We start from the raw sequence: 27,360 nt of genomic DNA, 5'->3' as shown, positions 1-27,360 counted from the left end.
TGTATATTACACATGTGTAAAGTTTGGTAATGAAATAAGTAAATATGCGACCTATATAAAAATGACAAAATGGTGATTTTCAAATAGTGAATAATGCATGCACTGTTCATCTTTCCAAAACCACGATTTTGTCATTTTTGTGTAACTCACATGGTTACTTATTTCAGCATCAAAATTTGCACATGTGTAATATACATTCATATAAACATGTTGATTTGTTTTCAGAATTTTTTAAAACTTCAAAAAAGCATTTTGGCACAGTTCAAAAAATAGGGCTCCAATGTACCTGGGTTCCAAAGTGACTTTTTGATCAGATATGAGATAAACGGATATGGACGACGCGATTTGAGGACTAGCCAATCAATGCCTGCGGACGCGTCCGCTAGCGTTTGAGGGCTCGGATTTGATGACCGCGCATGTAGATGCTCTAATTCGTTTTGTGTGACACCTGCGAACTAAGACTACGACACTTACCAAACTATAAACTATATACAGAACATTTTTTTGCGGGAGAACTATATACAGAACATACTCCCTTAGTCCTATGATGTAAGGCATTTTTTGACACTAAACCAGTGTAAAAAGCATTTTATATTATGGGACGGAGGAGTAATTTTTAACATGTCTTAGTAAAGTTAGGGAGACAAAACGATGTGGTCTACCAAATGCCTCGTGACTATGGCCCTGTTTGGTCCATAAGTCCTAACACTTTTTTTAGTCCCAACTTATAAGTCCCAAGTCCAAGTCTCTGCCTGTTTGATTCCTGGGACTTGTCTCTATAAGACTATATTATAACTATAAGTCACTATAAGTCCCTCCTTGAGAGTCTTATTTTATAAGTCCCAAATATCCACTTTAAATCCCTATAAATCCCTCCTATTTGATTTAGATGGGACTTATAGAGACTTATTTAAGTCCATAGACCAATAAATCCATGGAAACAAACACCCTTTATTTCTCATTCCATCAGAGGTCGCAAAGATGTCCGGGAACCGGGGTTGATTTTTCAAACAAAATCAACAACTTTCCAAGACGGAAAAGAGCACGGCCGCCGGGTAATGACAGGGACGCGGCGGCGACGCTCATCCAATCCCCTCCCCGGCGCAAAACAGCCTCCCTGCGAGTGGGTCCCTAGTCTACGACCCCCACGTCAGCATCACGGCCCGCCTCACCGTGAGTTGTTTATCCACTTGGACGGTTGGGCCGTTGGGCGGGCGGATACGCACGAACATCTCGAGATCCCCGCCCTCCGCCACTCCCGCGCGCTCCACGCTCCGCCGTCCGTTTCGCGCTCCGAAGATCCGGCCTCATCCACCACCACCTTCGCCGGCCGTCTCCCTCCCCCACTCGCGTCCCGGCCGTCTCCTTTCTTTAATCAAAAAAAATTCTTCCCGAATTCTCCTCCATCCCCCCACTAATCCCACCGGTGATCCCTTTCCCTAATGCTAACGATGAGCAGTCGCCGCGACTTCTCCACGCCTAACCCCTCTCCTCCCTTCCGCGCTTCTTCTTCTTCCTCTCCTTCTCCTTCCTGGCGTTCCGTACTGATTTGGACGTCGCGCCTGGGTTCGATTTGACCGCCCCCACCACCTGTCGTATCCACCCGTGCAACCGCTCGGGCCGTTCGTTTCTTGGTTGCCGGCTCATCGGTTTTCTTGAGCTGGGTTGGGGATTATCGGGAGCAATACTTATGCAGGTGCGTGCCGAGTTCCTCCACATAAAAGTCTTTCCGTTTCTTTACTTTTATTCTGATGTTGTTGTTCTAGTTTTATATGGGCTGAAGTTAATCGTTTTCTTGCTTTATGCGTGATATATACCTTGATTTCATGCATGCCTATAAATGGAATTTTTGTTGCTGTTGGCTTCTTGCCGCGCATGGGCTCAATCATTGAAACAGTTCTGAGCGTTCGATCAGTTCCGTGTCTGCCCATAATAAGAACTTAGGTGCGGCGGCTGCGCCGGAGGATCGTGTGCTATTTTGGCTTGTGTACCAGAGTAAGGTTCATATTAGACAGCTACTAGTGCGGGTCCTTGTTAGTACTGTCATCATCATCAATGGAAGTAAACAGTCAGTAGTACAAAGTTCCATAAAAGTAGAAAAAGGGTCTCAAAAGATCCAACGAATAGAAGGAGAAAAATGTATCTTTAACAGTGCCAAGGCTGTCTTTTACCTGTAATAAGTTTCCTTTGACAGGTCAACCAAAAGTCGTAGTACTACTCAACTTAGAACCGTGTGGCTTAAATTGAAATCGTTGAACTGAAACTTTGCATGCCTAACTTGGTTTCTGAATGTCAGCGATTGACATTATGACAAAGTATTCAAAATTTGAATGGTAAGAATACAGTACTTTTTTTGCGATTATTAGATTTTTTTTTCTTGGTGTGGCTCCTAGAAAATTTCATTACCAAGATGCAATCCTGCTTGCTGCAATATCTGATTGATCCCACCGGAGCCTGATTAGTCGTCTATCTTGCTCTCCGGCCTTAGCCCCGGATGAGCCTATCTTGTGTGTCGTGTGTGTTTTGGGCTTGTTGAGCTGTGCCCTTAGCGGTACCTCTGAACTTATTTGTTGTGTTTCTTGGGCGTGTGTTTCTGAACTAGTCCTTGTATGTGCTCGTGGCGGTTTGCTTTATTTATAAAGCGGGGCGAAAGCCTTTTTCGGTAATATCTGATTTATATCATCTAAATTTATATCATTTTACAGTTCTGCACTCTGCGTACCATGTGAACAAGTTTGAAGATAGGGCCATATCTGTGCTGCCGTGCAGCACAATGATATCTACTAAGACGCCACATTGGTGATTGTTGTAATTATATTGTTCAAAAGTAAGAGACGTTGAAGAAAATCGACATAGATTTGTGACGGTGGATACTGGTTATGGAAGGTATATTATTAATCAGAACAATTTGAATCAAAACGAGACAATGAGCAAAATGATGATTTAACAGGACTTCCCAGAGCCTTTACTGTTATGGAGATTTCATCACATGAACCATCAGAAGCAGAAATTTTAATTGGACATGAAGATGACACAGAATTGACACCTTGCGAAGGTATGCAATTTGAGTCTGAAGATGCTGCAAGGGATTTTTACAGCTTGTATGCGAGACATGCAGGTTTTCGAATTCGGATCAGCAGGTATACCCGCTCCAGACGTGATAATTCAATCATTTCTCGTCGTATTGTATGCTCAAAGGAGGGATTTCATGAAACACGTAACTGTGAAGGCCTCCACCCTGACCAAAAACAGCAAGAACGGACAGGTACTAGAGTTGGTTGCAAGGCTATGATAATGATAAAAAAAATTGATCCTGGCAAATGGGTAGTTACTAAATTTGTGAAAACCCATAATCATGGATCAGTTCCACCAAGAAAACTTGATATTAGGTCAGCACATCAGGACCTTAATCCAGTTGAAAAGCCACATTCTACCGAGGAAGACTCTGTTGAGGAACCGGCTGAGGGAATGGAATTTGATTCTGAAGAAGCCGCGAAATTGTTCTATATAAATTATGCGAGGCTTAATGGTTTCCGTGCGCGTATTAGCAGGTATTGCCGTTCAAGACGTGATAATTCAATCATTTCTCGCCAGATTGTGTGCTCCAAGGAAGGCTTCCGTGAAGTTCGAGCCAAGAAAGAGATCACAGACGAAGGGAAAACGAAGCGCCCAAGAATGATAACCAGAGTTGGTTGCAAAGCTATGATTGTAGTGAAAAAGATGAACTCTGGAAAATGGATGGTATCTAAATTTGAGAAGGAGCATAATCATTCGTTGTTATCTTCTAAACAGGCCCCTAGTACATCGAACATTACTTCTGGAGAAAATGCTGAATTTGCTGCAAAGAGTTCAGATCCTGATGAAGTGAAGGTTGAGGAATACAGTGCAGGGATTCAATGTAATTCTACAGATTCACTCACTGTACTTTACAACCAATTATGTCAGGAGGCTATAAAATTTGCGAAAGAAGGATCAGTCACAGAAGAAATTTACCATGTGGCGATGTCTGCCTTGAAAGAGGCGGCAGAGAAGGTTGCTCAAGTCAAAAGTTGTCATCCAATAATGCCGCACCGTGGAGTTTCTGGTAGTGAAAGTAAACATAAGGTCGTACAGATGAAAACTATGAGTGCTTCGCAATGTTCAGATGTGGCCAAACAGAAAACAACACCTTCGCAGCTCACGATGTTTCAAGAGTCTGTGTCCAAACTAATGTTCATTCCTACCAACCTGTTGACTGATTCCGGCTTAGCTAATTCTGATAGCAATCATCCGTCATTGTGTGCTTTCACCTCAAGTGGTAAATACACTATGTATAAGATGCTATCAATTAACCCAGTAACTTATTGCTTATAAACTCTTCTGTTTATAACAAATGTTGCATGTTCTATCAACAGGGAGACAATGCGGGCATGGATCAGAATGTTCCTATTTGCATGCTGAGAACAGAAAGGAGGACTGTCCTGAGAAATATCAGGTTACCCTGCCAACCTCCTCATCTGTTTCAGTGATATTCTCCACAGCATTTGATATTTCCTATTGGGTTACAAGGTTCTTATTTGTAGTTCTAATTGCAGAATAGCACTTCGAGTCGGGCAACACAGGGAAATCATTCAACCTATCATGGACATTCTGAAGAAACTACAGTTGCTATTCCTGCTATACCTCTGACGCTTCACATGCCTTTGCCGAGGAATTCACCTGGAGCTTCTGCTGGTTAGATTTCATTTTCTTGTGCTGATTACAGAATAAATATTTATAACTTTATCTTCCCAGCAAAGAAGTACTCCCTCTGTAAAGAAATATAAGAGTGTTTAGATCACTAAAAAAACACTCTTATATTTCTTTACGGAGGGGAGTATCATGCATGTTGTTGCAGTAATTTTGAAAAAACAAATCTAATGTTTCCATTTGGTCTAGTTAATGATAGATTGACGGGTTATCATGTTTCCATGCCAAGTAGTTCTACTTGTGTGTTTTTAAGACGACAGCAGGTTTCATTGAGTGGGAGCAATTCTACTTGTTTAAGAAAGAGGAAAGGAGTAAGATGGAACATGGGAAATTCAGTATGGATAGAACTTATGATAAAACTTGTATAGGTTTCCTTTGACCATGACCTGCCCTTGTCGCTTCCTTTTTTTCGAGAAGGAGGAAAACCCTCGGCGTTTGCATTGATTGATGCACACAACCCTCCCCTTGTCGGTACCTAGGTGGTAAGCCCACAATTCCAACCCATGGAACATAAATAGTAGACGTGTACATAGAAAATTGATCTTTCAGGATAGGTGTCAAATTAGAAGCTGAGACCGGAAATGAGAGTAATTTTCATCATTTTTTGAATCTGTGGTTTCATCCTTTAAGATGTTCCATGTCCAGAATAGTAAATTGTATATCATAGCTTTGCAAATAGTTTGGTCAGGTTTTCAGTGCTGATTCTGGAACATTTTAAAATTTGGACATACTGCAAATTAAAATGTTTCTGTCCTCAGAGTCAATGACTATTGTATTTATAGTCCCATACTATTGCAGATAGCTTCAAAACAAGTTATACTGTTTTTCATGAATCAACACACGAAGCTACTGTTGTTTAAGGCTTTCACACACGCACATTAGTCTTTTCAACTTTTAATAGATCAAAGCAGTACAAGGCATTGACTGATATATGTTCATTTCCATGGGCTACAGATGGACAGTACAAATTGTTGGCTGCACCTATCGAAGCAGTTCCAATTTCATACCGCCCTGCAGAACCCATCAGACAACCAAAAAGAAGTTTTTGTAATTTAGGTCCATTGCCAGGTCTTGTGTCTGAACTGACCAGGCGAGAAAAAGGTCCACACCCTCTTGTGCATGCTACAGCTCTTGCTTGTGGTGCTCGTGTTGTTCCTGTTGAGGAGGCAGCTTCGCTGATCAAGGCCATCGAGTCCAAGATCAGATCTGGAGGGGCCAAAATAGCAAGATTACCTTCAAGCAGGCTGACACGTCTAGTTCCTGAGGCGATCTCCATGTCATCGTCTAGTGAAGATGGCGAGGAGAATGACCACAGTGAGCCACCGGCGGTGAATGTCGAAGGCTACTGCCATGATGATCAGATATCTGAGGAAATGAAGTTGCAAGGTGAGGCATCAGAGTTGGAAACTGATTCTGAGAATTGTTCTGGGCATGAAAACCATGATACTGCTGATTGCTGACAGATGATGACTGAAGGATGAAAGTTGTCTGAAGATGTATTTTTCTGAACCATAAAGCTGTATGAAGATCGAAGCTACCCTGCAAGGTAGTAAATTTATACTATAATTTAGAACATTTGTGTATAATTGGATTTAGGATTCTAACCACTTGTCTCATGTTGATTATAGACTGTAATTGGGTTAACTCAAATAGTTAACTCCATTGAAGGGTTTTGTAAAAAAGAAAAGAACCACCCTTGCAGTGTTGGTGGATAATCTGTACATGAACTACTTTTATAGAAAGCAAAGATAAAGGCATTCATACTTCCACTGGCTGTATCTTTCTGGAGAGAACATTTAGCAGTCAATAATGTTATGATCGTTTTGAGAATAAAAAATTTATGATCAAATTCGATGATGGTTTTGCTTCTTCGCATCCATTCTGTAGCAACTTCTTTGTAAGCAAACACGTACCAGGAGTTCAGCATTTTACATATCTGTCAAAAGCACACCTGCTATCCTGTGCCTTGAACTGAAATGATGACCGTGTGTTTGGAATCGGTTTTGCATTCAACTACTTTCTTTCATATATTCACTATTTTATGAACTGATGTTCTACTTGCACGGGTTATTGTATGAGTTTTGCACATTTCAACATCCCACACTAAAAAGATAAGGATTTTTTTTAACTTGAAGCCTTCATACACCCATATAAGAGAAGAAAAAAATAGTTGTATTTTATCTATTGGTTCAACAAGATTCTGTGATTATGACTTTCGTCTCCACTCATCCCCCCTTTTTCAAGTGACCAGAATCTATTTCCATTTGGTTGCGATCGTCAAAATTGACTGCAAACGCTGCACCGTAAACAAGGGGCAAAACACGTTTGCAACCACTTCTACTTACCGGCGCAGACATTTAATTTTGATGCAAACAATCAGAAGAAGAGAAAACCTGTCATGTCAAAAGGAGGCATTGCTTTTTTTTCAGCACCACAAAGTTTATTGGCTCGTTTCCATCTTCATTTCTTGTAGAAACAGATACTGATCAACATCACTCTTTTATGCCTGAAACTGAAGTCTCCAAACCCGTAGGGATGACATGAAGTAGCCACACTGGTCTACCTCGCGTGCGCGCACCGGCTCTATCTTGGAGGCAGCAGCAAGGGAAATCAAAGAACTTGTGATTTGTCAAAACATCATGCTCTCGCCTGCTAGATTTAAAATTATTGCTGACTTTTAGCTACTCCATCACCACGAAAAGGAAAGCTCGCTTTGTCCAAACCGTGTCGTACCAAACCTGTACTTCAGTACATCTGATGTACGGCGAATACGACTTCTCTTTTGTTTTCTGTTAGTAGCAATACAGTAAAAGTTTAAGTCTGACCATCTACACGAAGTCTTAATATGACCAGCATTTCTTTCCATTTTTTAAAAAGTTGTTCGTCTGATCCGCAGTGGTTTCTCTATCTACTATTTTTGCATTAAAAGCCATTTTGCACTGGTCTGCAAGTCCTTTTCCGGTTTAATAAAGCTAGGCATGAGAGTCCTTATTATCTGACTATCTTGCAGCAAAAGCACCAGTGATGGGTTATCATCTATTCATACGTGACCTGCTATATTATTTCAAATCTCAGCCACATTTTTCGATCAGTATCTAACCATCATCGTCCCAACCTCATTTTATTGTAACAATTTACATAACAAAACTGCACACGTTCAAAAGAATGCAATTTTAGACAGTATTATGGAATTCTAAGGGTCTCTTTGGATTGTAGGATTTTCACTGAAATTTTGGAGGATTTAGGGTTGCTAAATTCCTATTGGTTGCTTTAGCAACAAAAATAAATCCTATTGATTGCATTCATGTAGAGTACCCTCAATTTCATAGGCTCGAACCTCACTTTATTTTTACTTCAAGAAGCTCTCTCTTCAATCCGCGGAGAATTGCCCTGTTTTGAAATCTTATAGAAAAATCCAGAGTAGCCTGTGTTTTCTTATCAGTACGTTTAACAGGACTCAGATTTCAAGATTTTCAGGAGGTCGGAAATTAGCAAAAGCGATGTATACAAGACAAGAGGCACATTCCCAAGCAGAATAATATGGCGTTATGCATTAACAGGGAAGAACATAGGGTCACACGATTCTTATCAGGCAGACCGATCCGAGTTCCAAATCTGAAAGCACAGTGCATCTGTACATACCCAAAACAAGCACCAATCTGTGACAGAAACTACTAACATTGCGCATGAAAAATATACGGAACCAAGTCTACTAGTACCCCCCCGCACATGGACCCGATTTTCGTCATCATCATCATCAACCTAGACACAGCACACACACACCACCGCTTTATTCTGAAAAAAACACATTTCCTTCACATCGCACTCTTCATCTGCTTCATGGGAAATCAGACTTTGGGTCCAGCAGCGAGGATCTCCTCGGTGAGGGTGCTGTCCTCCCCGATCTTGTAGCTGGCGAACACCTCGAAGTTCTTCCCGAACAGGCCGGCCAGCTTCAGGAGCGTCTCCTTGTACGCGGCCTTGTCCGTCCACTGCACGCGAGAAAGCAATCGCTCAGTGCATGCTCACAAGAAGAGAAGCAACCAAAGCAGAAAAATGGCTGGATGAGCTGAAGAGGGCTTACGGTGTTGATCGGGTCGAGGATCTCAGACGGCACGCCCTCGATGGCGGTGGGGATCTCGAGGCTGAAGACCTCGGTCTTCTGGTAGTTGGCCGTGAGGAGCTCGCCGGAGTGGATGGCGTCGATGATCTTCCTGGTGTACGGCAGCTTGATCCGCTTGCCGACGCCGTACCTGGACAGCGACGAATGCAGGGTCAGCTCATCATCTCATACGCATGGTGGTCGTGAGGAATCGCATTGCAAGGATAAGATAGACAGGGATCGCACCTTCCGCCGGACCAGCCGGTGTTGACGAGCCACCCGGTGGCGCCGTAGGTCTGCATCTTCTCGGCGAGCATGGCGGCGTACTTGGTCGGGTGGAGCATGATGAAGGCCGCGCCGAAGCAGGCCGAGAAGGTGGCCTGCGGCTCCTTGATGCCGTCCTCTGTACCGGCAACCTGTCACGATGACGATGGCAAAAGCGATCAGAGAGGCATCCCTGAGGAACAAACAAGCTGGTGAATCAACGAATGCTTAGCAGAGTGTTATTACGAGAGCAGTGTAACCGCTGATGAAGTGGTACATGGTCTGCGCCAGGTTCAGCTTGCTGACGGGCGGGAGCACGCCGAAGGCGTCGCACGCCAGGAGGATGACGTTCTTGGGGTGCGGCCCGACGCACGGTATCTTGGCGTTGGGGATGTACTCGATCGGGTACGCGGCACGGGTGTTCTCTGCGATACGGTCCGGGATGCAATGTTATTACTACCATCTTTGCTACGTGATTTCTGTCAGATTTTATCTGTGGTTGGCGATAATGATGGGTTTTTACCTGTGACAGATTTGTCGGTGTAGTCCACCTCGCGGGTGTGCTCGTCGAAGACGACGTTCTCCAGCACTGCACGAAGAACATTTCAGTCGGATGCAAGCCACGGCAAATACGATTCCCACTGTTAAATTGTTCAGGTTTGAAAAGACCAGAGAGATAGAGAGAGCTACCTGTTCCGAACTTGATGGCGTTCCAAATATCAGGCTCTTTCTCCCGGGAGAGGTCTATGCACTTGGCGTAGCAGCCGCCCTCGATGTTGGAGACGCCATTGTCACTCCAGCAGTGCTCGTCGTCGCCGATCAGGAGCCTGTTGTGGTCGGTCGACAGCGTCGTCTTTCCAGTACCTGTTGTTGTTGTTGCGAGAGAAACAAAATACAAATCAATTTTCCCAACTTTTTCACAAAACATGTGGCAAATGCAGACAAAAAATGCGTTTCATATTTTTGGAAAACTGAAAAAGTGACATCACACGATAACGAAACTAGAGCTGTATGGTATGGACAGGCTGATGAGCAAGGCGAAGGCGTCAGTCAGGTGCATGCGATTGGGCAGGTAACGGCACCGCAGCGTTCTTGCGGCCGGATCCATCCATGGATGATGGGTCTGTTCCGTTCTGTTAACGAACGTACCTGAGAGTCCAAAGAAGAGGGCGACGTCGCCGTCGCGGCCCATGTTGCAGCCGGAGTGGAGGGAGAGGATGCGCCTCTTGGGCATGAGGTAGTGCATGACGCCGAAGAGGCCCTTCTTCATCTCCCCGGCGTACTGCGTGCCCAGGATGACCATCTCCCGCCGCCCCAGGTTGATGTCCACGCTCGTCGACGACGTCATGTAGTGCGTGTAGCGGTTGCAGGGGAACTTGCCGGCGTTGTATATCGTGAAGTCCGGCGTGCCGAAGCTCTCCAGCTCCTCCTCCGTCGGCCGGATACACCTGATGCACATACCATGAGTGGTCACTACTACAATTCTTACTGTAAAAAACGTACTGCAAGTGGTAGTATTATTATTACATGTTGTGCATGAAGAGCGAGTGGTAGGCCCTGGCGGAGATGATGCGGACTTTGATGCGGTTCTCGGGGTCCCAGTTGAGGAACTGGTCGTTGACGTACACCTTGTCCAGGGAGTTGAGGTAGTCCACGGCCCTCTCCCTGTTGGTCAGGAACGTGTGCTCGTCCATCTCGATGTTCGGCGAGCCCCTGCAATTACATGTTCATCACTTGTCTGAAGACTAAGAAGAAGGAAGAAGAAGAAGGAAGAAGCACATGTTCAGTTCAGCTATGGCGGCAGAGCACTCACTTGCCCCACCAGAGCTCCTGCGCCGCGGCCTCGTCCTTGACGATGCGCTTGTCCCTGGGCGACCGGCCGGTCTTGGCGCCGGACAGCGTCGCCAGCGCGCCGGTGGCCGTGATGAACGACCCCTTCTCGTACTTGATGGCCTGCTCGTACAGCTCTGTTTTTTTTTTTTTTTGAGTTGTTTGGAACACAGCATCAGAACACACGGGCCACGGCATGCAGAGATATCTTAACAGATTTCAGACGACAGGCGCGTACCGCCGGGCGAGAGGTTGTAGAGGACGTGGGTGAACTTGAGGGAGCTGTCGCTGACGCTGATGGTGGGGGCGACGTGGTGGTGGTGGTGGTGATGGGGCTGCGGCGGCGGCGGCGCGGCCGCCGGCGCGCTGGTCTTGGCGGCGGCCTCGCCCTTCCTGGCCGGATCGCCCCTCACCACCTTGGGCCCGGTCTCACGGGTCAGCGACGCCAACGACGCGCTGCATCCATCACAGCGTCAGTTTGCATGTGGTACAAAACCATTTTCATCAGAACTAAAATTGCACCCGGCAGTGAGTTCACCATGTAACGCGAGCTCATTTGTCAACGCAGCAGATCGATCTATGTACGCGATGAGCTAGACCAAAAAAAGACAGTGTTTGAGGAACTAATACGAAAAGGACACGAGGTTTCTTGGGAATACGGTGGCCGGCTGCACCGGCACGACGGCGACGGCGACGTCGCGTCAAGCCAATGTTTCCGGCACCCCCATGCCCAAGTTGCCGCCGGCCCCATGCGTGCATCATCCCAGATCGCGTGCGCGATCGTGTCCGCTACGCGCGTGAACCACCGCCCCTTTGTGATTGTGCGCTTCCTAGAATGCTTGTGCTGACATTACGCTCTAGAAAAGATGTTGCCGCCCTTGTTATTTTTTGTATTGTAGTATGAATAATCAAGGAACAAACTTTGTGGTGCGAGCTTTTAGTATATGGGACTTCTCTGCGGTGCGATAAGAACAAAACTATTTAAGTGACATTTTGGCACTTCGATGCAGGCATGAGGCCACGTGAATACATACGTGGAACCATGCCCAGAAGATGTGGCGCAGATTTTATTGCGACGGTGGCACAGGCACTTTTGGTTGGAAAACGACCAGCGGGGTGATCGTCGTCACAGCCCTCTTTTTTTTCTGCCCTAGTGATTCCAGTTTTCTTCAATTCAATTCATTTACGGATTTACCCCTCGCCTAAAAAGTTTCATCCAGACTATTCCCGTCTCATCAAAATAAAAAACTTTATATTCTTCCTTCTTCTTCCTTCTTAACTTGGTGTTACTTTCTGTAAAAACAAAAACTATGGCCCAGCGTCCAGTGTCTATAGGCGAAATGCTCAAGGGTGGACCGAGCGGTGACGTATATTGCCGTCATCCGACGCGCACGTGGCGGTCAAATGGACAAGTACAGTAGAAGATTATTATCGTGCATGTCCCGTCCTCCGTTCTTTCTTCCCAAGTCCAGCGAAAAGCAAAGCGTCAAATAAAAGGAGGCCTTAAAATATTCGCCATTCTCCAATTAATTGTATAATTGCCAAGAAAATATTAATGGCCGCTTTTATCATGTCAGGGTAGAAGCAAAGGCAGAAGCGAACGGGGGTGCGCGAGAGGAGAGGAGAGGATTGATCCGTTGATTGACCTGATGGACTGGAGCTGCTGCTTCCGGCGGTCCTCGTCGGAGACGGCGACGGCGAAGGGGGAGGCGCCGGTGTCCTTGATGGGCGTGGTGGGCGCCGAGCGCTTCCGCTGCATGGAGTGCAGCTCGTCGATGTTCTGCGCCCGCACCGGCGCCGAGCTGTCGTCGTGGCAGATCCCGTTCTCGTGCTTGGCCGCCGCCGCCGCCGCCTTCTTCTCCGGGTGCGTCGTGTCGATCCGCGCCAGCCCGTTCGGCGCCGCCATGGCCGCCCCGCCTTCTTCTGCTCTTCCAAGAAAACAACGACAAGAACAACCAACATTAGCAACCCAGCGATCCTACGCTACGCTACGCACCATTGGTGCGAGCAAGAACCAGAGGAAGAGAGAGGATTTGTACGAGGCACGCACGAGGAGAGGAGAGAACAGGGGTACGTGAGGCAGTAGGGGGGTGGTGGCGGTGGCACACGACGGCACAAGGAGCTAGTGAGAGATGTGTAGAGCCCCGGCGAGGGAGGCTTTTAAAGGGGCCGGAGCTAACCATGGTTAGGTTACTTGACCATGCCCTTCGGGTTGGCTTGAGGGAAGGGAAGCTTGTGGTGAAAGCGGGTGCGGGAAATCACCACCAAAGTTCATCGCGCGCACTAAATGAGTTCAGATGGGGGACGAATACGCCCCCGCGTTGGGTTGTGACTTGTGACCCATATGATGAAAGGAACCACAGCGTGTGAATTGTGATATAGTACTAGTAGTGTGGAATAAAACGATTGGACTGGTGATTTTTTTTTTGGCTATTTAGGATGGTGTGTAAGATGGGTTGATTTTGGAATTGTGGCAAAGGATTCAAATCGGGCGGCCGATCACGCGCACCGATCGGTTGCGCTCCGCACGGGTCAGGCGTCGGTGGACCCATGCGCCGCCGAACACCGCTCAACCTTATCTCGAGCACGGCAGATCGAGGGTGCGCGTCATGCGCAGTTGTCACACCGAGAAAACGCTGCAAGGCTAGACTGCGCGATTTGGGGCGTTGTTCTACGCCACCAACCCCGGGCGTTGGCGCTGCCGCATGAAAGACGAGAGGAGGCGATATGTGTGGCAATGCACGGAAGCTTCCCCAACGCCGCTGATTGTTGCCGGATGGCGTTGGAGATGGCTAGTTACGTTGACAGCTAGATGTGATAAAGGCAAGGTGTGGCGTTGCCCGGGAGCTTCCTTAGTGCCGCTGATTGTTGCTAGATGGCGTTGGGGATGGCCAGTTACATCGATAGCCAAATGTGATAAAGGCAAGGTGTGACGTTTCCCGGGAGCTTCCCCGACGCTGCTGATTGTTGCCAGATGGCGTTGGAGATGGCTAGTTACGTTGACGGCCAGATGTGATAAAGGCAAGGTGTGGCGTTGCCCGGGAGCTTCCTCGATGCCGCTAATTGTTGCTAGATGGCGTTGGGGATGGCTAGTTACATGGACAACCAAATGTGATAAAGGCAAAGTGTGACGTTTCCCGGGAGCTTCCCCGACGCTGTTGATTGTTGCCAGATGGCGTTGGAGATGGCTAGTTACGTCGACGGATGTGATAAAGGCAAGGCGTAGTTTGACCACATGATGCTACCACCTGTGGATGGTGGCGTTGCAACCGTTGATGGACGGTAGAGTTACAGCACGCAAGGAGCTGCAATCGCGGGGTGGGCTGCGAACTACGACGACCAAAGAGCCACGACGGCGGTGTCTATGTGTTGTAATCGTATCAGAAAAGGCTTTCACCCCGCTTTATAAATAAATCTACCACCAGAAGCACAAGGTCCAACAAACGTTCACACTGCACACGTACGCCAAAGTAACAGACAACAAAGAAAGTGCAACAGAGGGTTCTGCTAAGGACAACAAGCCCTAAAGAGAAAATAAAAGGCGGCAACACAAGCCATGAAGGGCTAATCCGGCTCTGATGAAGGTGGAGGAAGCGGCGGTGCCAGCCAGAGAGCCATTGCGCGAAAATCTGCAATGATGATGTTGATGGTGTTGCGGTTCTGAGGGTGGCTAAGCGGCCGCCACTGCAATGATGTGTTGTAATCGTTGATGACAGAATCATCGTACATCAACCTAGCAAGCTGCAAACGCTAGAACGCTGCCCGCATGTTGTAACCATTGATGGCAAAAGCTTTCTTTTCCAATATTTGAAGGGGCCAGGTCTTGGATACAAAAGTATGAACATTACTTTTCGGTGTACCAAGTTACATCAAGACGGAAGCCAACACTTTTATTATGTATTTAGTGATATTAAATTTTATTGTAGTTGTTGGATTTTTTTCTACAAAATTGGTAATATATTACACCATTTGAATTAGGAGACGATTTATACGTGTTCTTTTCAGAGACGGAAGGAGTAGTAAAGAATTTCAACATTTGTAGGAAGTATTTACTCCCACATTCAGAATAATACATAAAAGAAGCCGTTTATTTTTGTTATCATTCTTTGTGATCTCGAGGATTTCAGATATCTTGGAGGTAACTGGTGATGTATTTGTCTCTGAACACAAAGTTTTCAAAGCTACAAGAGTGCTTGGTTACACAATGGCATGAAGTTTCGACCATCTTCAAACTTACCTTTTCAAGTGCAAATATTAACTCGTTGCAAAATTGTTGCCTTTTTATCTACAAATGGCTTATTATCTTATACACCCCAATATAAGTTTTATGGCAAAAATATCATCGAAGCCTTTAGTTTGTGCAATATACATTTTTAATTATTTTTTTAGACTTATTTGCTCATGTAATACTTTACTGAAAAAAATTGAGTTATGTAATCCAGTTTGCCCCATCCCTTACCCTCATTTACTGTTTGTTAGACCCACTTTTCACTTTTGCATGTTTTTATGGCTAATTTTCTACAACAGATTATAAATACACAACACACACACACACTGTTCAGCAACTGCAAAGTAAACCTCTTTCTTTGTAATCCAAAACAGAGATCAATGAAATGACAGATATCAGCACAACGGGGTGATGGATAACTATGAATATCCTCGCACGCAGTGGATTAAAATACCAATTCGAATCGTAACCAAGAGAATTCCAATAGAAATTCATCGTTTCTCGTTTTGCGAAACGCGGCAGGAGGTGTAGCCCGTTCACTGACAGGATGACATTATGTATGTGTTGTGTTACTGTAATACTATAACACTTTTGACTTGACAATGCAGTAGGTGATTTCAAATGGGATTTCCCCGCCTGCTTATCATCATCCAGTACATAGCCAAGTGACCAGCCAGGTTATTACTAGTATGCATCCAGGCCCTCTGTCATTGGCGTTATCATTTGCAGATAATCTGACCATCTTACCGGGTCGCTGCAGGCCTAGCTCCAGCTGCTATCCAACCTCTCAGGATAATCCAACAGAAAATTAGGCTAGCACTGCTGAGCAGCTCGACATGTCATGTAGTATAAAAAATAAATAAGATCGGAGGGTGTCAACGTTTGATCGAGCACTGGCTTAGCTAGCCAGAGTTCGTGCGTTGCCATTGCACATGTGTCAATGTGTGTGTGATATGGATGGATAGGGATGACAACGTACGTATTGCCCCTTGCGAAAACAAAGCACCATTTTCTCCACCTGTTATCTGCTTAACATGTATGCTACTACTCGCTTATTTTTTAATGGAATACACAAGTCAGATCTTAGGAGCAACATCAGGTTCAGTACTAGTAGTACTCCCTCTGTATCTTTTTAGTTCACATATAAGAATTGGTCAAAATCAAACTTTGTAAATGATGATATTTCCGTTTGGTCAAAGTCATACTAGCTTTGGAGGAAAAGATATCAACATTCACACTGAAATTAACATTATTAGATGAATGATCAAATTAATTTTCATAGCATATAACTTTAGTATTGTAGATGATGACATTTTTTTCTATAAAGTTAATCAAACTTTGTAAAATTTAACTTTGATCAAATCTTATATGCAGACATTTTTTTTTTGAGTATGATAGAAGATGGCCGTAGTCTAAAAGCAAGGAACTCGCGGTGCATTCTGAGGTCAACGGAATTTATATTACATTAACTAATTTGATTTGACAGGTGTTCATGGATTAGTCCCCTCCAACTTTTTATTTTTCTTGTGTTTGTGTGTGTATCGGTCCTTTTCATCTGTCGCTCTGCTCTTCCGTTTACTGGCTGCTAACTTCTCTGATAAGATCGTTCTTAGGATTTTTGGCTAGCCATGAGGAGGATACTGCCGTGAAGCAGCAAGGGAGTCATTCGGTCGAGAAGGCAACCAAATTGGTCCCATGAATCCATTTTATATAAATCAGGCATGACCGTGAATGCAGTGAATCAAACGCACAGCGAGCGTGACATTACCTTGCGTTTGGGGCATGATCTTTGTGAACTCCACTAGAGAATTCTGCACGCAGAAGCGAAATGCAAGTGCGATATTTATTTTGACTTTTCGGATGAGCTCGCCATTACTGACTGGCTCCTGGCAAAGCGAGAGAGATCATCTGCGGCGTTTAATCAAATGTGCATCCGCTGTTACAGGAGGTGGCAAGGGAAGAAAATAAAACGTGGGAATGGATTGGATGCTCGCGTTGCGTTGCGTTGCGTGCACCGAACCCGTCCTTAATACTGGTGTTTGACTTGTTTCCCGCATAAGCAAGATGGAGGATCGGTGGTGGGAAACGTTTGTTTTTCTTGATTGAGAGTACCGTACAGCTGCGATCGTATGTCCATGTGCAGACAGATCCCTTTTCTTTTACCGGTTCGTCCGTTATCCGACGCTAATCCGTGTCACACGCGCGCGCACCGTCTAACATTATCCTCCCGACTCAACCACCGGATGGACTGGATGCCCTCGATAGGCGGCCTCTGTGTCCATGACTTGATCTGGTCCTAGCTCCGGCAACGTGCCCTTCCGGCCTTCCCCTTTCGACGGGGCAGCACTGGGAAGAGCCATAGGAGTTTCGCCGAAGCTATGTGCCGGCGACTAGGGTGGAACCGCGCATGTGTTGGATCCATTGCTGGTCAAAATGGCTGCCAGTTGGTGCGCCTGCTTCTGATATCCCGTGCTTGTTATCATTTTATTTTCGTTTGGTCCAGCTTACTGCGGAAACCACGTCGGTGTAGCATTTTTGAGCAGGGGACGAGGGCGTGATGGTGCCTACAGCGTTGGTGAGGCGCCGACGTACGTAGGCGCACGAGGAGCCGGCAACGGCATCGCTTGGCGGCGTAAACTTGCCGGGCGGCGCCGCGCCGCACGCCCTCTCGCAAGTCACAGGGCCACCGCGGGCCGTTGGGATCATCAGCTCGTCATGGCCGCCGTAACAGTCCACTCCCCACACCGGTAGGGGCCGTGTGCTCGACGTCACTTACCTATAACCAGCCGGTACATCGGGATAGGCCAGGCCTGTCGTCGTCGACACGTTGTTCCGCTATTTCTCGACCATGGTTTAGATACAGGCCGCTAATTTCTTCCCTAAAACCCTTACGGCGACTAGGGCTAGGCGACTCTGACGGCGGCGGCTGATTCCTTCGGCGGGGCGCTCACGTGAACCCGGCGGTGATGGCGACATCAGGCGCGGGCAACGGCAAGCAAGGTAGCGGCTCTCTCTCTCCGCGCTCGGCGCGGGAGCAGATGGAAGAGGCGCTCGGCAAGCTCGATATCTCCGAAGAGGAGGCGAAGCCTCTGGTGATCAACGACACGGACGACGGCGCAGCACCCAAGTGGCTCCTGGCGGGCAAGGTCCTGCACAGAAACCTTTTCCACATCAACACCATATCAAACACCCTTCGCCCAGCATGGGGAAACCCTAGGGGCTTGGCTTTTCGTCCATTAGGGGAAAACATGTTTGCTGCGGAGTTTGAATCTAAGAGAGATCGGGATCGCATCTGGGAGGGATCCCCGTGGCATATCAGCAAACACGCAGTGATTCTTGAGGATTTCGAATCACACATGCAGCCATCGGAACTCAAATTTGATCGGCTGATGGTGTGGGCTAGGGTTGTGAATCTCCCTTATAACCTGAAGAATAACACTCGGGGCCTGGCTATTGCAAAACAGACTTATCAAAAGGCCACCGTGGTGGAGATTGATCTGTGGGGGGATTTCTTAGAGCTCGAGTAACCATTGCGGTGCAAAACCCCCTACGCAGATGGATCTTGATTGAGTCGGCCAAGAGGAAAAGCACGGACTGCTATGACATCCAATATGAAAATATTCCGCACTTCTGCTTCTCTTGCGGCCGCTTGGGACATTCGGATTTATTCTGCCCTACGCCGGGGACTCGTGATGAGAAGGGGGGGAGGGTCTACCCTTCAAATCCAGCATCAGGGCGCCAGAGGACAGAAAGAAAGCAAATTCAGGTGAGCAGAGGCCAAGGAGAGACCTGACACACAGCGTAGCACGCGCGAGTCACGCGAGTCCAACACCAAGCAGCAGAACGGTACGGAGGTTACCTCACCTGTCAAGAAAAAACAGAAGAACAAGCGCAAAGGAGGGCCTCAATCCACTCAGGTATACCGCAAGGTGATACCTACACAGCTTGCCATTACTGAACATGGCGAAGCACGCATGGATCAGGATATCGGGGAGGGGATGCATATTGTGACATAGTCGGAAGAGGGAGACCTCAAGGAGGCCTTTCCCGAGAGGGAACAGAAGAAAAAGAAGCCCACCCCTCCATCATCTGAAGCATCGGCAGAGGCTGCTAGACAGCCCTGCCCGAGTCAATGAGCACTTTGTCCTGGAACTGTCGGGGGCTTGGGAACCCCTGGACAGTTCGTGAGCTTCGCAAACTTGTGAAGCAAGAAGGGCCCACCCTGTTATTTGTCACGAAGACGAAGATCAAGGGCAAGAGAGTTGAGGATCTGAAGTTTTCATTAGGTTTCTCATGTTGTTTTGCCGTCGACAGCGACGGGCTTAGTGGAGGGATTGGCCTTTTTTGGTCAAGTGATGTCAATGTAACTTTGCAAAACTATAGTGTTTCCCATATTGATGTAACCGTGAGACAAGCAAATAAAATTTGGCGTTTCACGGGCTTCTATGGCGAGCCACGGGTGGAAAACAGACACCATAGCTGGTGCTTCATGCACACTTTATTTGTTGTCCCGCATGAAGCATGGATATGCATGGGAGATTTCAACGAAATTCTTCAGGCGGACGAGCAGCTTGGAATTAACCCAAGACCGGAAGGACAAATGCGTGCATTCCGGGATGTGGTAGCTAGCTGACTGTGCACTCCAGGAGCTGGGTTGGCGCGGCGGCCCTTTCACATGGGATAACAAACAGCAAGGAGATCGAAACGTCAAGGCTAGATTGGATCGTGCATTGGTCAACCAAAAGTTTTTTGACTTGTTTGAATTCTCGTGTGTTAAGCACATCAGCAGTGTTGAGTCTGATCATTGCTTCTTACTTGCGAAGCTAAAGGCTACAATGGAGCCGGGATGGTCACGTGCACAACGCTCCTTTCGCTATGAAAAAGTATGGCAATCTCATCCAGACTATGATGATATGGTCAGGAGACTATGGCGGACAAGAGCTGGGCAAGGTGGGCTTCAAGGGCTGGTTGATGCTCTCTCGGTGGTCCAGAACGACCTGGGCACCTGGGGTCAGCGTGAGTTTGGAGACTGAACGGAAAAAGTACGCAAACTTCAGCAGTGTCTTGATCGTCTATGATGTACCTCGTTGGGTCGCGGACCAATGGAGGAAGAGAAAGCGGTGGAATCACAGCTGCGAGAAGCCCTTTGACAGGAGGAAATATGGCTTAAGCAGCGATCCCGCGTGACATGGCTTAAGGAGGCTGACCGGAATACTGGATGCTTCCAGGCCCAGACTGCCCATCGAAAGCGCATAAACAGAATAACATCCCTGGAGAGAGCGGACGGTCAGTCATGCAGCGACCCAGGGGAGGTAAAACATGAAATTATGAGCTTCTATCAAGCATTGTACCAATCGCAAGGGTACTTCCCGATGGATGAGCTACTAGCATGTGTGAAACCTCGTGTGTCTGAGGCCATGAATGAGTTTATTGAGAAGGACTATGTGGTTGAAGATGTTAGGAAGGCACTCTTTGATATGGCACCGTCCAAAGCTCCGGGCGTCGACGGCTTCACAGCTGGTTTCTATCAACGACATTGGGATGTTGTTGGGGAGGATGTAACTATGGCAGTGCTAGGTTTCCTCAATGGTGGTGAACTACCTCTTGGATTGAATGACACAGCTATTACCTTGATTCCGAAAGTTCGCCATCCGCAAAAAATCTCACAGTACAGGCCCATTGCGCTGTGCCCGGTGCTCTATAAGATTGCCATTAAAGCAATAGCTAACAGGGCCCGGACCATTCTTGATGATGTCATTGGAGAAGAACAAAGTGCATTTGTCCCTGGTCGCTTGATTACGGACAATGTCCTGGTGGCTTATGAGACCATCCATGCTATCAAGAGGAGGAAAAGGGGCAACAATCCATGTCGTGCAATCAAACTTGACATGCTCAAAGCTTATGATAGGGTGGAATTGAAGAAAATATGCCCTAGAGGCAATAATAAAGTTATTATTTATTTCCTTATTTCAGAATAAATGTTTATTATTCATGCTAGAATTGTATTAACCGGAAACATGATACATGTGTGAATACATAGACAAACAGAGTGTCACTAGTATGCCTCTACTTGACTAGCTCGTTGATCAAAGATGGTTATGTGTCCTAGCCATAGACAAAGAGTTGTCATTTAATTAACGGGATCACATCATTAGGAGAATGATGTGATTGACTTGACCCATTCCGTTAGCTTAGCACTTGATCGTTTAGTTTGTTGCTATTGCTTTCTTCATGACTTATACATGTTCCTATGACTATGAGATTATGCAACTCCCGTTTACCGGAGGAACACTTTGTGTGCTACCAAATGTCACAACGTAACTGGGTGATTATAAAGGTGCTCTACAGGTGTCTCCAAAGGTACTTGTTGGGTTGGTGTATTTCGAGATTAGGATTTGTCACTCCGATTGTCGGAGAGGTATCTCTGGGCCCACTCGGTAATGCACATCACTATAAGCATTGCAAGCATTGCAACTAATGAGTTAGTTGCGGGATGATGTGTTACAGAACGAGTAAAGAGACTTGCCGGTAACGAGATTGAACTAGGTATTGAGATACCGACGATCGAATCTCGGGCAAGTAACATACCGATGACAAAGGGAACAACGTATGTTGTTATGCGGTTTGACCGATAAAGATCTTCGTAGAATATGTAGGAGCCAATATGAGCATCCAGGTTCCACTATTGGTTATTTACCGAAGACGTGTCTCGGTCATGTCTACATAGTTCTCGAACCCGTAGGGTCCGCACACTTAAAGTTCGATGACGGTTATATTATGAGTTTATGTGTTTTGATGTACCGAAGGAGTTCGAAATCCCGGATGAGATCGGGGACATGATGAGGAGTCTCAAAATGGTCGAGACGTAAAGATCGATATATTGGACGACTATATTCGGACATCGGAAAGGTTCCGAGTGATTCGGGTATTTTCGGAAATACCGGAGAGTTACGGGAATTCGTATTGGGCCTTAATGGGCCATACGGGAAAGGAGAGAAAGGTCTCAAAGGGTGGCCGCACCCCTCCCCATGGGCTGGTCCGAATTGGACTAGGGAGGGGGGGGGGGCGCCCCCTTCCTTCCTTCTCCTTTTCCCTTCCCTTTCCTTCTCTCCTACTCCTACTACTTGGAAGGGATCCTAGTTCTACTAGGAAAGGGGGAATCCTACTCCCGGTGGGAGTAGGACTCCCCTAGGGCGCGCCATAGAGAGGGCCGGCCCCTCCCCTCCTCCACTCCTTTATATACGTGGCCAGGGGGCATCCCATAGACACAACAATTGATCTCTTGATCTCTTAGCCGTGTGCGATGCCCCCCTCCACCATAATCCACCTCGATCATATCGTAGCGGTGCTTAGGCGAAGCCCTGCGTCGGTAGAACATCATCACCTTCACCACGCCGTTGTGCCGACGAAACTCTCCCTCAACACTCGACTGGATCGGAGTTCGAGGGACGTCATCGAGTTGAACGTGTGCAGAACTCGGAGGTGCTGTGCGTTCGGTACTTGATCGGTCGGATCGTGAAGACGTACGACTACATCAACCGCGTTGTGCTAACGCTTCCGCTTTCGGTCTACGAGGGTATCTGGACACACTCTCCCCTCTCGTTGCTATGCATCACCATGATCTTGAGTGTGCGTAGGAATTTTTTTGAAATTACTACGTTCCCCAACAGGAATGGCATTATCTTGAAGCAATGTTGACGAGACTGGGCTCCGATGATCATTTTATCAGGTTGATCATGAAGTGCTTCACCTCGGCGCAGTTCACGATCAAGGTCAACGGTGAACTTCTTCCTTTTTTCAGCCCCTCGAGAGGGCTGCGACAAGGATGCCCTATTTCACCATATCTCTTCCTCATTTGTGCTCAAGGACTTACATCCCTCCTGAATAATTATGGTGGAGCATACATTGACAGAGGGATCAGGGTGAGTATCCATGCACCATGGGTTAATCACTTGTTATTTGCTGACGACAGTCTTATTTTTATTAGTGCAAAGACCCAAGGTGTAGACAGGCTCAATGACATTCTTCGAATATACGCCGAGTGCTCCGGCCAGGCGGTAAATAAGGAGAAGAGCTCAATTTTCTTCAGTGCTAATGCGGGTGCACCCCTTCGAGAATCCCTGAAATTTGCACTTGGGATCTCGATAGAAGCTTTTTCAGAGCAATATCTGGGGCTACCGACAGCAATTGGAAGAACTACGAGCGGAACGTTTATGCACATCAATGAACGTATTCGCAGCAAGGTCCGCGGATGGTCTGAAAGGAATCTGGCATGTGCCGGCCGAGAGGTGCTGCTGAAATCAGTTGTTCAATCAATCCCAACGTACAACATGAGCTGCTTTCAGTTGACAAAAAAAGTCTGCACGGGTATTTCATCCTGCATGGCAAAGTACTGGTGGTCGAGTTCGATTGATAAAAGGGCTCTCCACTGGCTGTCTTGGGACAAACTGGCGTCACCAAAAATCAAGGGCGGGATGGGTTTCAAGGATCTCCCACTATTCAATCTAGCTATGCTTGGCAAGCAAGGGTGGCGTCTTCTAACACATCCAAACTCCCTTTGTGCTCGTGTGCTGAAGGGGAAGTACTACCCCAACATAGATTTTCTTCATGCTACTGTTCCGGCGAGGGCCTCGACGACGTGGAAGGCCATTGTGGCGGGCAGAGAAGCATTGAAGCAGGGGCTGATCCATAGGATAGGCGACGGCACAAGTATATCAACTTGGACTGATCCATGGATACCCAATACTACAACTCTGGAACCTAGGGGACGACTGGGGTCTGCACCATTATCGCATGTTTCAGATTTGATAGATCAATATACAGGAACATGGAACATTGAACTAGTATGGCAAAATTTTCTCCATCCAGATGCAGAAGCTATTCTCAACATCCCTTTGAGCGCACATGGTGGAGAAGACAGCCTTGCTTGAACTCTAGAAAAATCGGGGAACTACACTGTTAAATCGACGTATCGTTCTCTTGTGACTCGAAACGAGCTTCGTGCTCATGAGGAAGGGGCGATTACAGAATCTTCATCGGCAAACAAACAGTTGTGGACTGCCTTATGAAAATTGCATGTGCTACCGAAAGTGAGGGTCTTTTGGTGGAGAGTTCTTCGCCGCATTCTACCAGACTCGATGACCTTGAAGTATCGACATATTAAACCCATTGGCATATGTGATGTATGCCAAGCTATGGAGGAAGATTTGGTGCATGCATTGGTTGGATGCATACATGCAAAACAGTTCTGGGTGGCAGTTGAACACAGGTTTGATCTTCACCTTCCAAGGCTGCATCTACAAACTTGGGCTTGCGACATCTTGCTAGATCCAATGTTCTCAGAGGACGCAAGATGCAAGATCATCTCTATTATGCATACCATTTGGTCTCCGCGCAACAGATGGACTCACGATCGGCATGGCTTTGATCCGGTTCAGGCCATCAAGTGGGTACATGAAACCCTCTCCATCCTCGACGTCCCGAAGGGCCGCAAGTCACAGGGAGTACATGGTTGGAAACCGCCCGAGGCGGGCTGGACCACCATAAACACTGACGGTTCTGTTTTTACGGACTCCTCGACAGGAGGCGCTGGTGGTGTGGCCTGATCTCATGTGGAGTTCCTTGGAGCATGGAGCAAGCCTCTACCAGGTGTGTCCGACCCCTTTGTTGCCGAGCTCTTAGCTCTCCGCGAAGGGGTGATCTTCGCACATCTACGTGGATACTCACATGTGATAATGGAGTTGATTGCCTGGAGCTTGTCAACCTATGAAATTCGCGCCGTAATTCTCGATCAATTGCAGCGCCTATCTTGAATGAAGTGGAGAACATCATATCTAGTTTCTCTTCGTTTCTGGTTCGGCATATTGGTAGGGAACAAAACCTTCCGGCTCACCTTTGTGCTCAGCGTGCTTGTACGCTTGAGGGTACTGATAGCTGGATTGGTCATAGCCCAGACTTCTTGGTTAGTAGCCTTCGGGCAGATTGTAACCGAACCATTATTACTTGAATAAATCCCCTTTCGATGCAAAAAAAAAAAGATACTGGTAGTACGTGCGTGCGTGCACCGTAAATACCTCCGAGTGCCGACCGTTGTGTGCTGTGGACGGACTGGAGCCGACCTAGCGCCGCGCCGTGCACAACACACATAGGCCACAGGCGTCACGTCGCCACGTGCTCCTGTTCTTGTCTCGAGGGGAGGCTTGAGAGGCGGCATCCGGGGCGGGCTCTTCCGGTGACGCGGCGCCTGGCCAGCTTGTGTACGATTCAAACACAGTGACACACATTGGATTCGGATTGGGTGCATACGTGCCGGCGTTGCCTGATTCGACCCCTTTGGATGCACGCCTTGCGCGCGGGCCATGCAGAGGTTGCGTCCGTGCGGCTCGCCGCAGACGTCGCCTCACGCCCACATACGGCCGATTTTTGCCAAAACGGAAATACTGTCAGCCCTTCCCGTTTTCCTCCACCAGACGGACTCGCTTTCTCCACATTTTCCGCAAAAAAAGGTATAGCCCGTTTTCTTCAGATTTTCCGCGTCGTGCTAGTAGTAGTGCAGTGCGGCGCTGGCATGGCACGGCGGTTCTGTGGTTTGCGTGCGCTGTTTGAGCGCGAGGCTGCGAGCAGCGCACCCGGCCGAGCCCACGGGTTGATTGTGCGCCTTGAAAAACTGACCCCACGGACGGGCTATGTTGTGGAGCCACTAATTTGTACTCTAAAACTCTTCTCCTTTATTAATGAATGAGGCAAGTCTTTTGCCTCTGTTTTTTTTTTAAAAAAAACTGACCCCAGAATCGTCGCGAGGAAATGAACCAACGGAGCCTGGCACGCGAGGACGAAGCACCCTTCGCCGTGTGTGTGCGCGTGCTGCTGCTGTGGCTCGACTTTTGCAGGGGGCGCGCATCGTACTCCCAGTCCCACTAGTGTCAATTGCAGACGTCGGGGGAGAGCCTTCGTTTTCTTCTGGGTCTGGTGCGGTGGTGCACCGGTGCATGCCTCCCCCGGGCAGGACCTTGCCATCCTTTTTTCCGGACCTAATAAGTTCGTTCACATTCATCGATCTTCAACTTCAATGGACGCAAGCTACGTCCTACGTAGGTAGGAATACCTACCATGAGCCCGGGCTGTGATCTCCACGAAAGGGACTGCATGTCCATGCAGGTGCAGGCACGAGGGGTGGAGGTAGGTATTAATAGTCGATCGAATAGGCAAGGCACAGGCATGGCTCCGCGTAAAAGTCAAGAGGAAGTATGGCATACACAGCACAAGTTTCTTCCTTTGTTGCAAAATCCACACAAAAAACTTCACGCACACAGAACAAAAGATTAGTTAGGCACCTTCTCCGAGAAGCACTAGCCCCTTTATTAGACAATGACATTTCGGACAAAACAATACCAATAATTACTACTCCCTCCGTAACGTCTTACATTACGGGATGGAATAGTAGATGTGACACTAAATCCCGCTTGAAATAAAGAAATTTCATATCCGCTCCGGTCCGGTCTAGCATTGGTAGCTGCCCGGCTGCTCGTGCTTTGCCGCCTCGCGAAAATGGTAGTACTAGGCAGTCGATGCGAGACCTGAGCATGTAAAAGCAAAACAAACATACCTCAGTTTTGGTTTTCCTCTTCTCCTAGATTTGCCAAACCAGGGGTCGCTGCCCGTTGTTTTCAGAACGTCGCATACCTTGCAGCCTTGGACGGGAGTGAAGTCTGTTTGAAACCGGGTAGGGCCGGCGGCGGCATGGCCTCTCCCTGGCGCGACCCTCTCTCTCCCTTGCGGCAGCGCGAGCCTTCCCGACGGTGGTCTTGACGACTGAAGGAAATATGCCCTAAGTCAATAATAAAGTTGTTATTTATTTCCTTATTTTATGATAAATGTTTATTATCCATGCTAGAATTGTATTAACCGGAAACATAATACATGTGTGAATACATAGACAAACAGAGTGTCACTAGTATGCCTCTACTTGACTAGCTCATTGATCAAAGATGGTTAAGTTCCTAACCATAGACATGAGTTGTCATTTTATTAACGGGATCACATCATTAGGAGAATGATGTGATTGACTTGACCCATTCCGTTAGCTTAGCACTTGATCGTTTAGTTTATTGCTATTGCTTTCTTCATGACTTATACATGTTCCTATGACTATGAGATTATGCAACTCCCGTCTACCAGAGGAACACTTTGTGTGCCATCAAACGTCACA

The 27,360-nt window shown here is 47.2% G+C and overlaps 2 protein-coding genes across 5 annotated transcripts; one reads left to right on the top strand and one right to left on the bottom strand.

Moving 5' to 3' along the window:
• Positions 1 to 1,261: 1,261 nt before the first annotated feature.
• LOC125552248 (uncharacterized) lies at positions 1,262 to 6,497 on the top strand. 3 transcript variants are annotated; one of them, XM_048715740.2, is made up of 6 exons: positions 1,263 to 1,696; positions 2,706 to 2,886; positions 2,961 to 4,297; positions 4,395 to 4,474; positions 4,575 to 4,713; positions 5,683 to 6,497. In XM_048715740.2, the coding sequence occupies exons 3-6, from the start codon at positions 2,974 to 2,976 to the stop codon at positions 6,186 to 6,188; spliced, it is 2,049 nt and encodes a 682-aa protein (XP_048571697.2). In that variant the 5' UTR covers positions 1,263 to 1,696; positions 2,706 to 2,886; positions 2,961 to 2,973; the 3' UTR covers positions 6,189 to 6,497. The 3 variants fall into 3 exon arrangements, with proteins under 3 accessions (XP_048571698.2, XP_048571697.2, XP_048571696.2); XM_048715739.2 differs by having other exon boundaries at positions 2,951 to 4,297; XM_048715741.2 differs by lacking the exon at positions 2,706 to 2,886 and having other exon boundaries at positions 1,262 to 1,696; positions 2,951 to 4,297.
• A 1,760-nt stretch (positions 6,498 to 8,257) lies between these two features.
• PCK1 (phosphoenolpyruvate carboxykinase 1) lies at positions 8,258 to 13,216 on the bottom strand. Of its 2 annotated transcripts, XM_048715742.2 has the most exons (12): positions 12,975 to 13,216; positions 12,571 to 12,847; positions 11,163 to 11,380; positions 10,908 to 11,061; positions 10,622 to 10,807; positions 10,244 to 10,542; positions 9,785 to 9,958; positions 9,618 to 9,683; positions 9,341 to 9,519; positions 9,077 to 9,246; positions 8,813 to 8,981; positions 8,258 to 8,720 (listed from the first exon to the last, which is right to left on the bottom strand). In XM_048715742.2, the coding sequence occupies exons 1-12, from the start codon at positions 13,105 to 13,107 to the stop codon at positions 8,577 to 8,579; spliced, it is 2,169 nt and encodes a 722-aa protein (XP_048571699.2). In that variant the 5' UTR covers positions 13,108 to 13,216; the 3' UTR covers positions 8,258 to 8,576. The 2 variants fall into 2 exon arrangements, with proteins under 2 accessions (XP_048571699.2, XP_048571700.2); XM_048715743.2 differs by lacking the exon at positions 12,975 to 13,216 and having other exon boundaries at positions 12,571 to 12,852.
• Between the last annotated feature and the right edge of the window lie 14,144 nt (positions 13,217 to 27,360).

Source organism: Triticum urartu, chromosome 4A (genome assembly GCF_056163025.1).
Source record: "Triticum urartu cultivar PI428250 chromosome 4A, HENAU_Tu73, whole genome shotgun sequence".
NCBI classification, from domain to species: domain Eukaryota; kingdom Viridiplantae; phylum Streptophyta; class Magnoliopsida; order Poales; family Poaceae; genus Triticum; species Triticum urartu.
The sequence above is the reverse complement of the archived record's forward strand: the minus strand, read 5'-3'. Positions and strand labels throughout refer to the sequence as shown.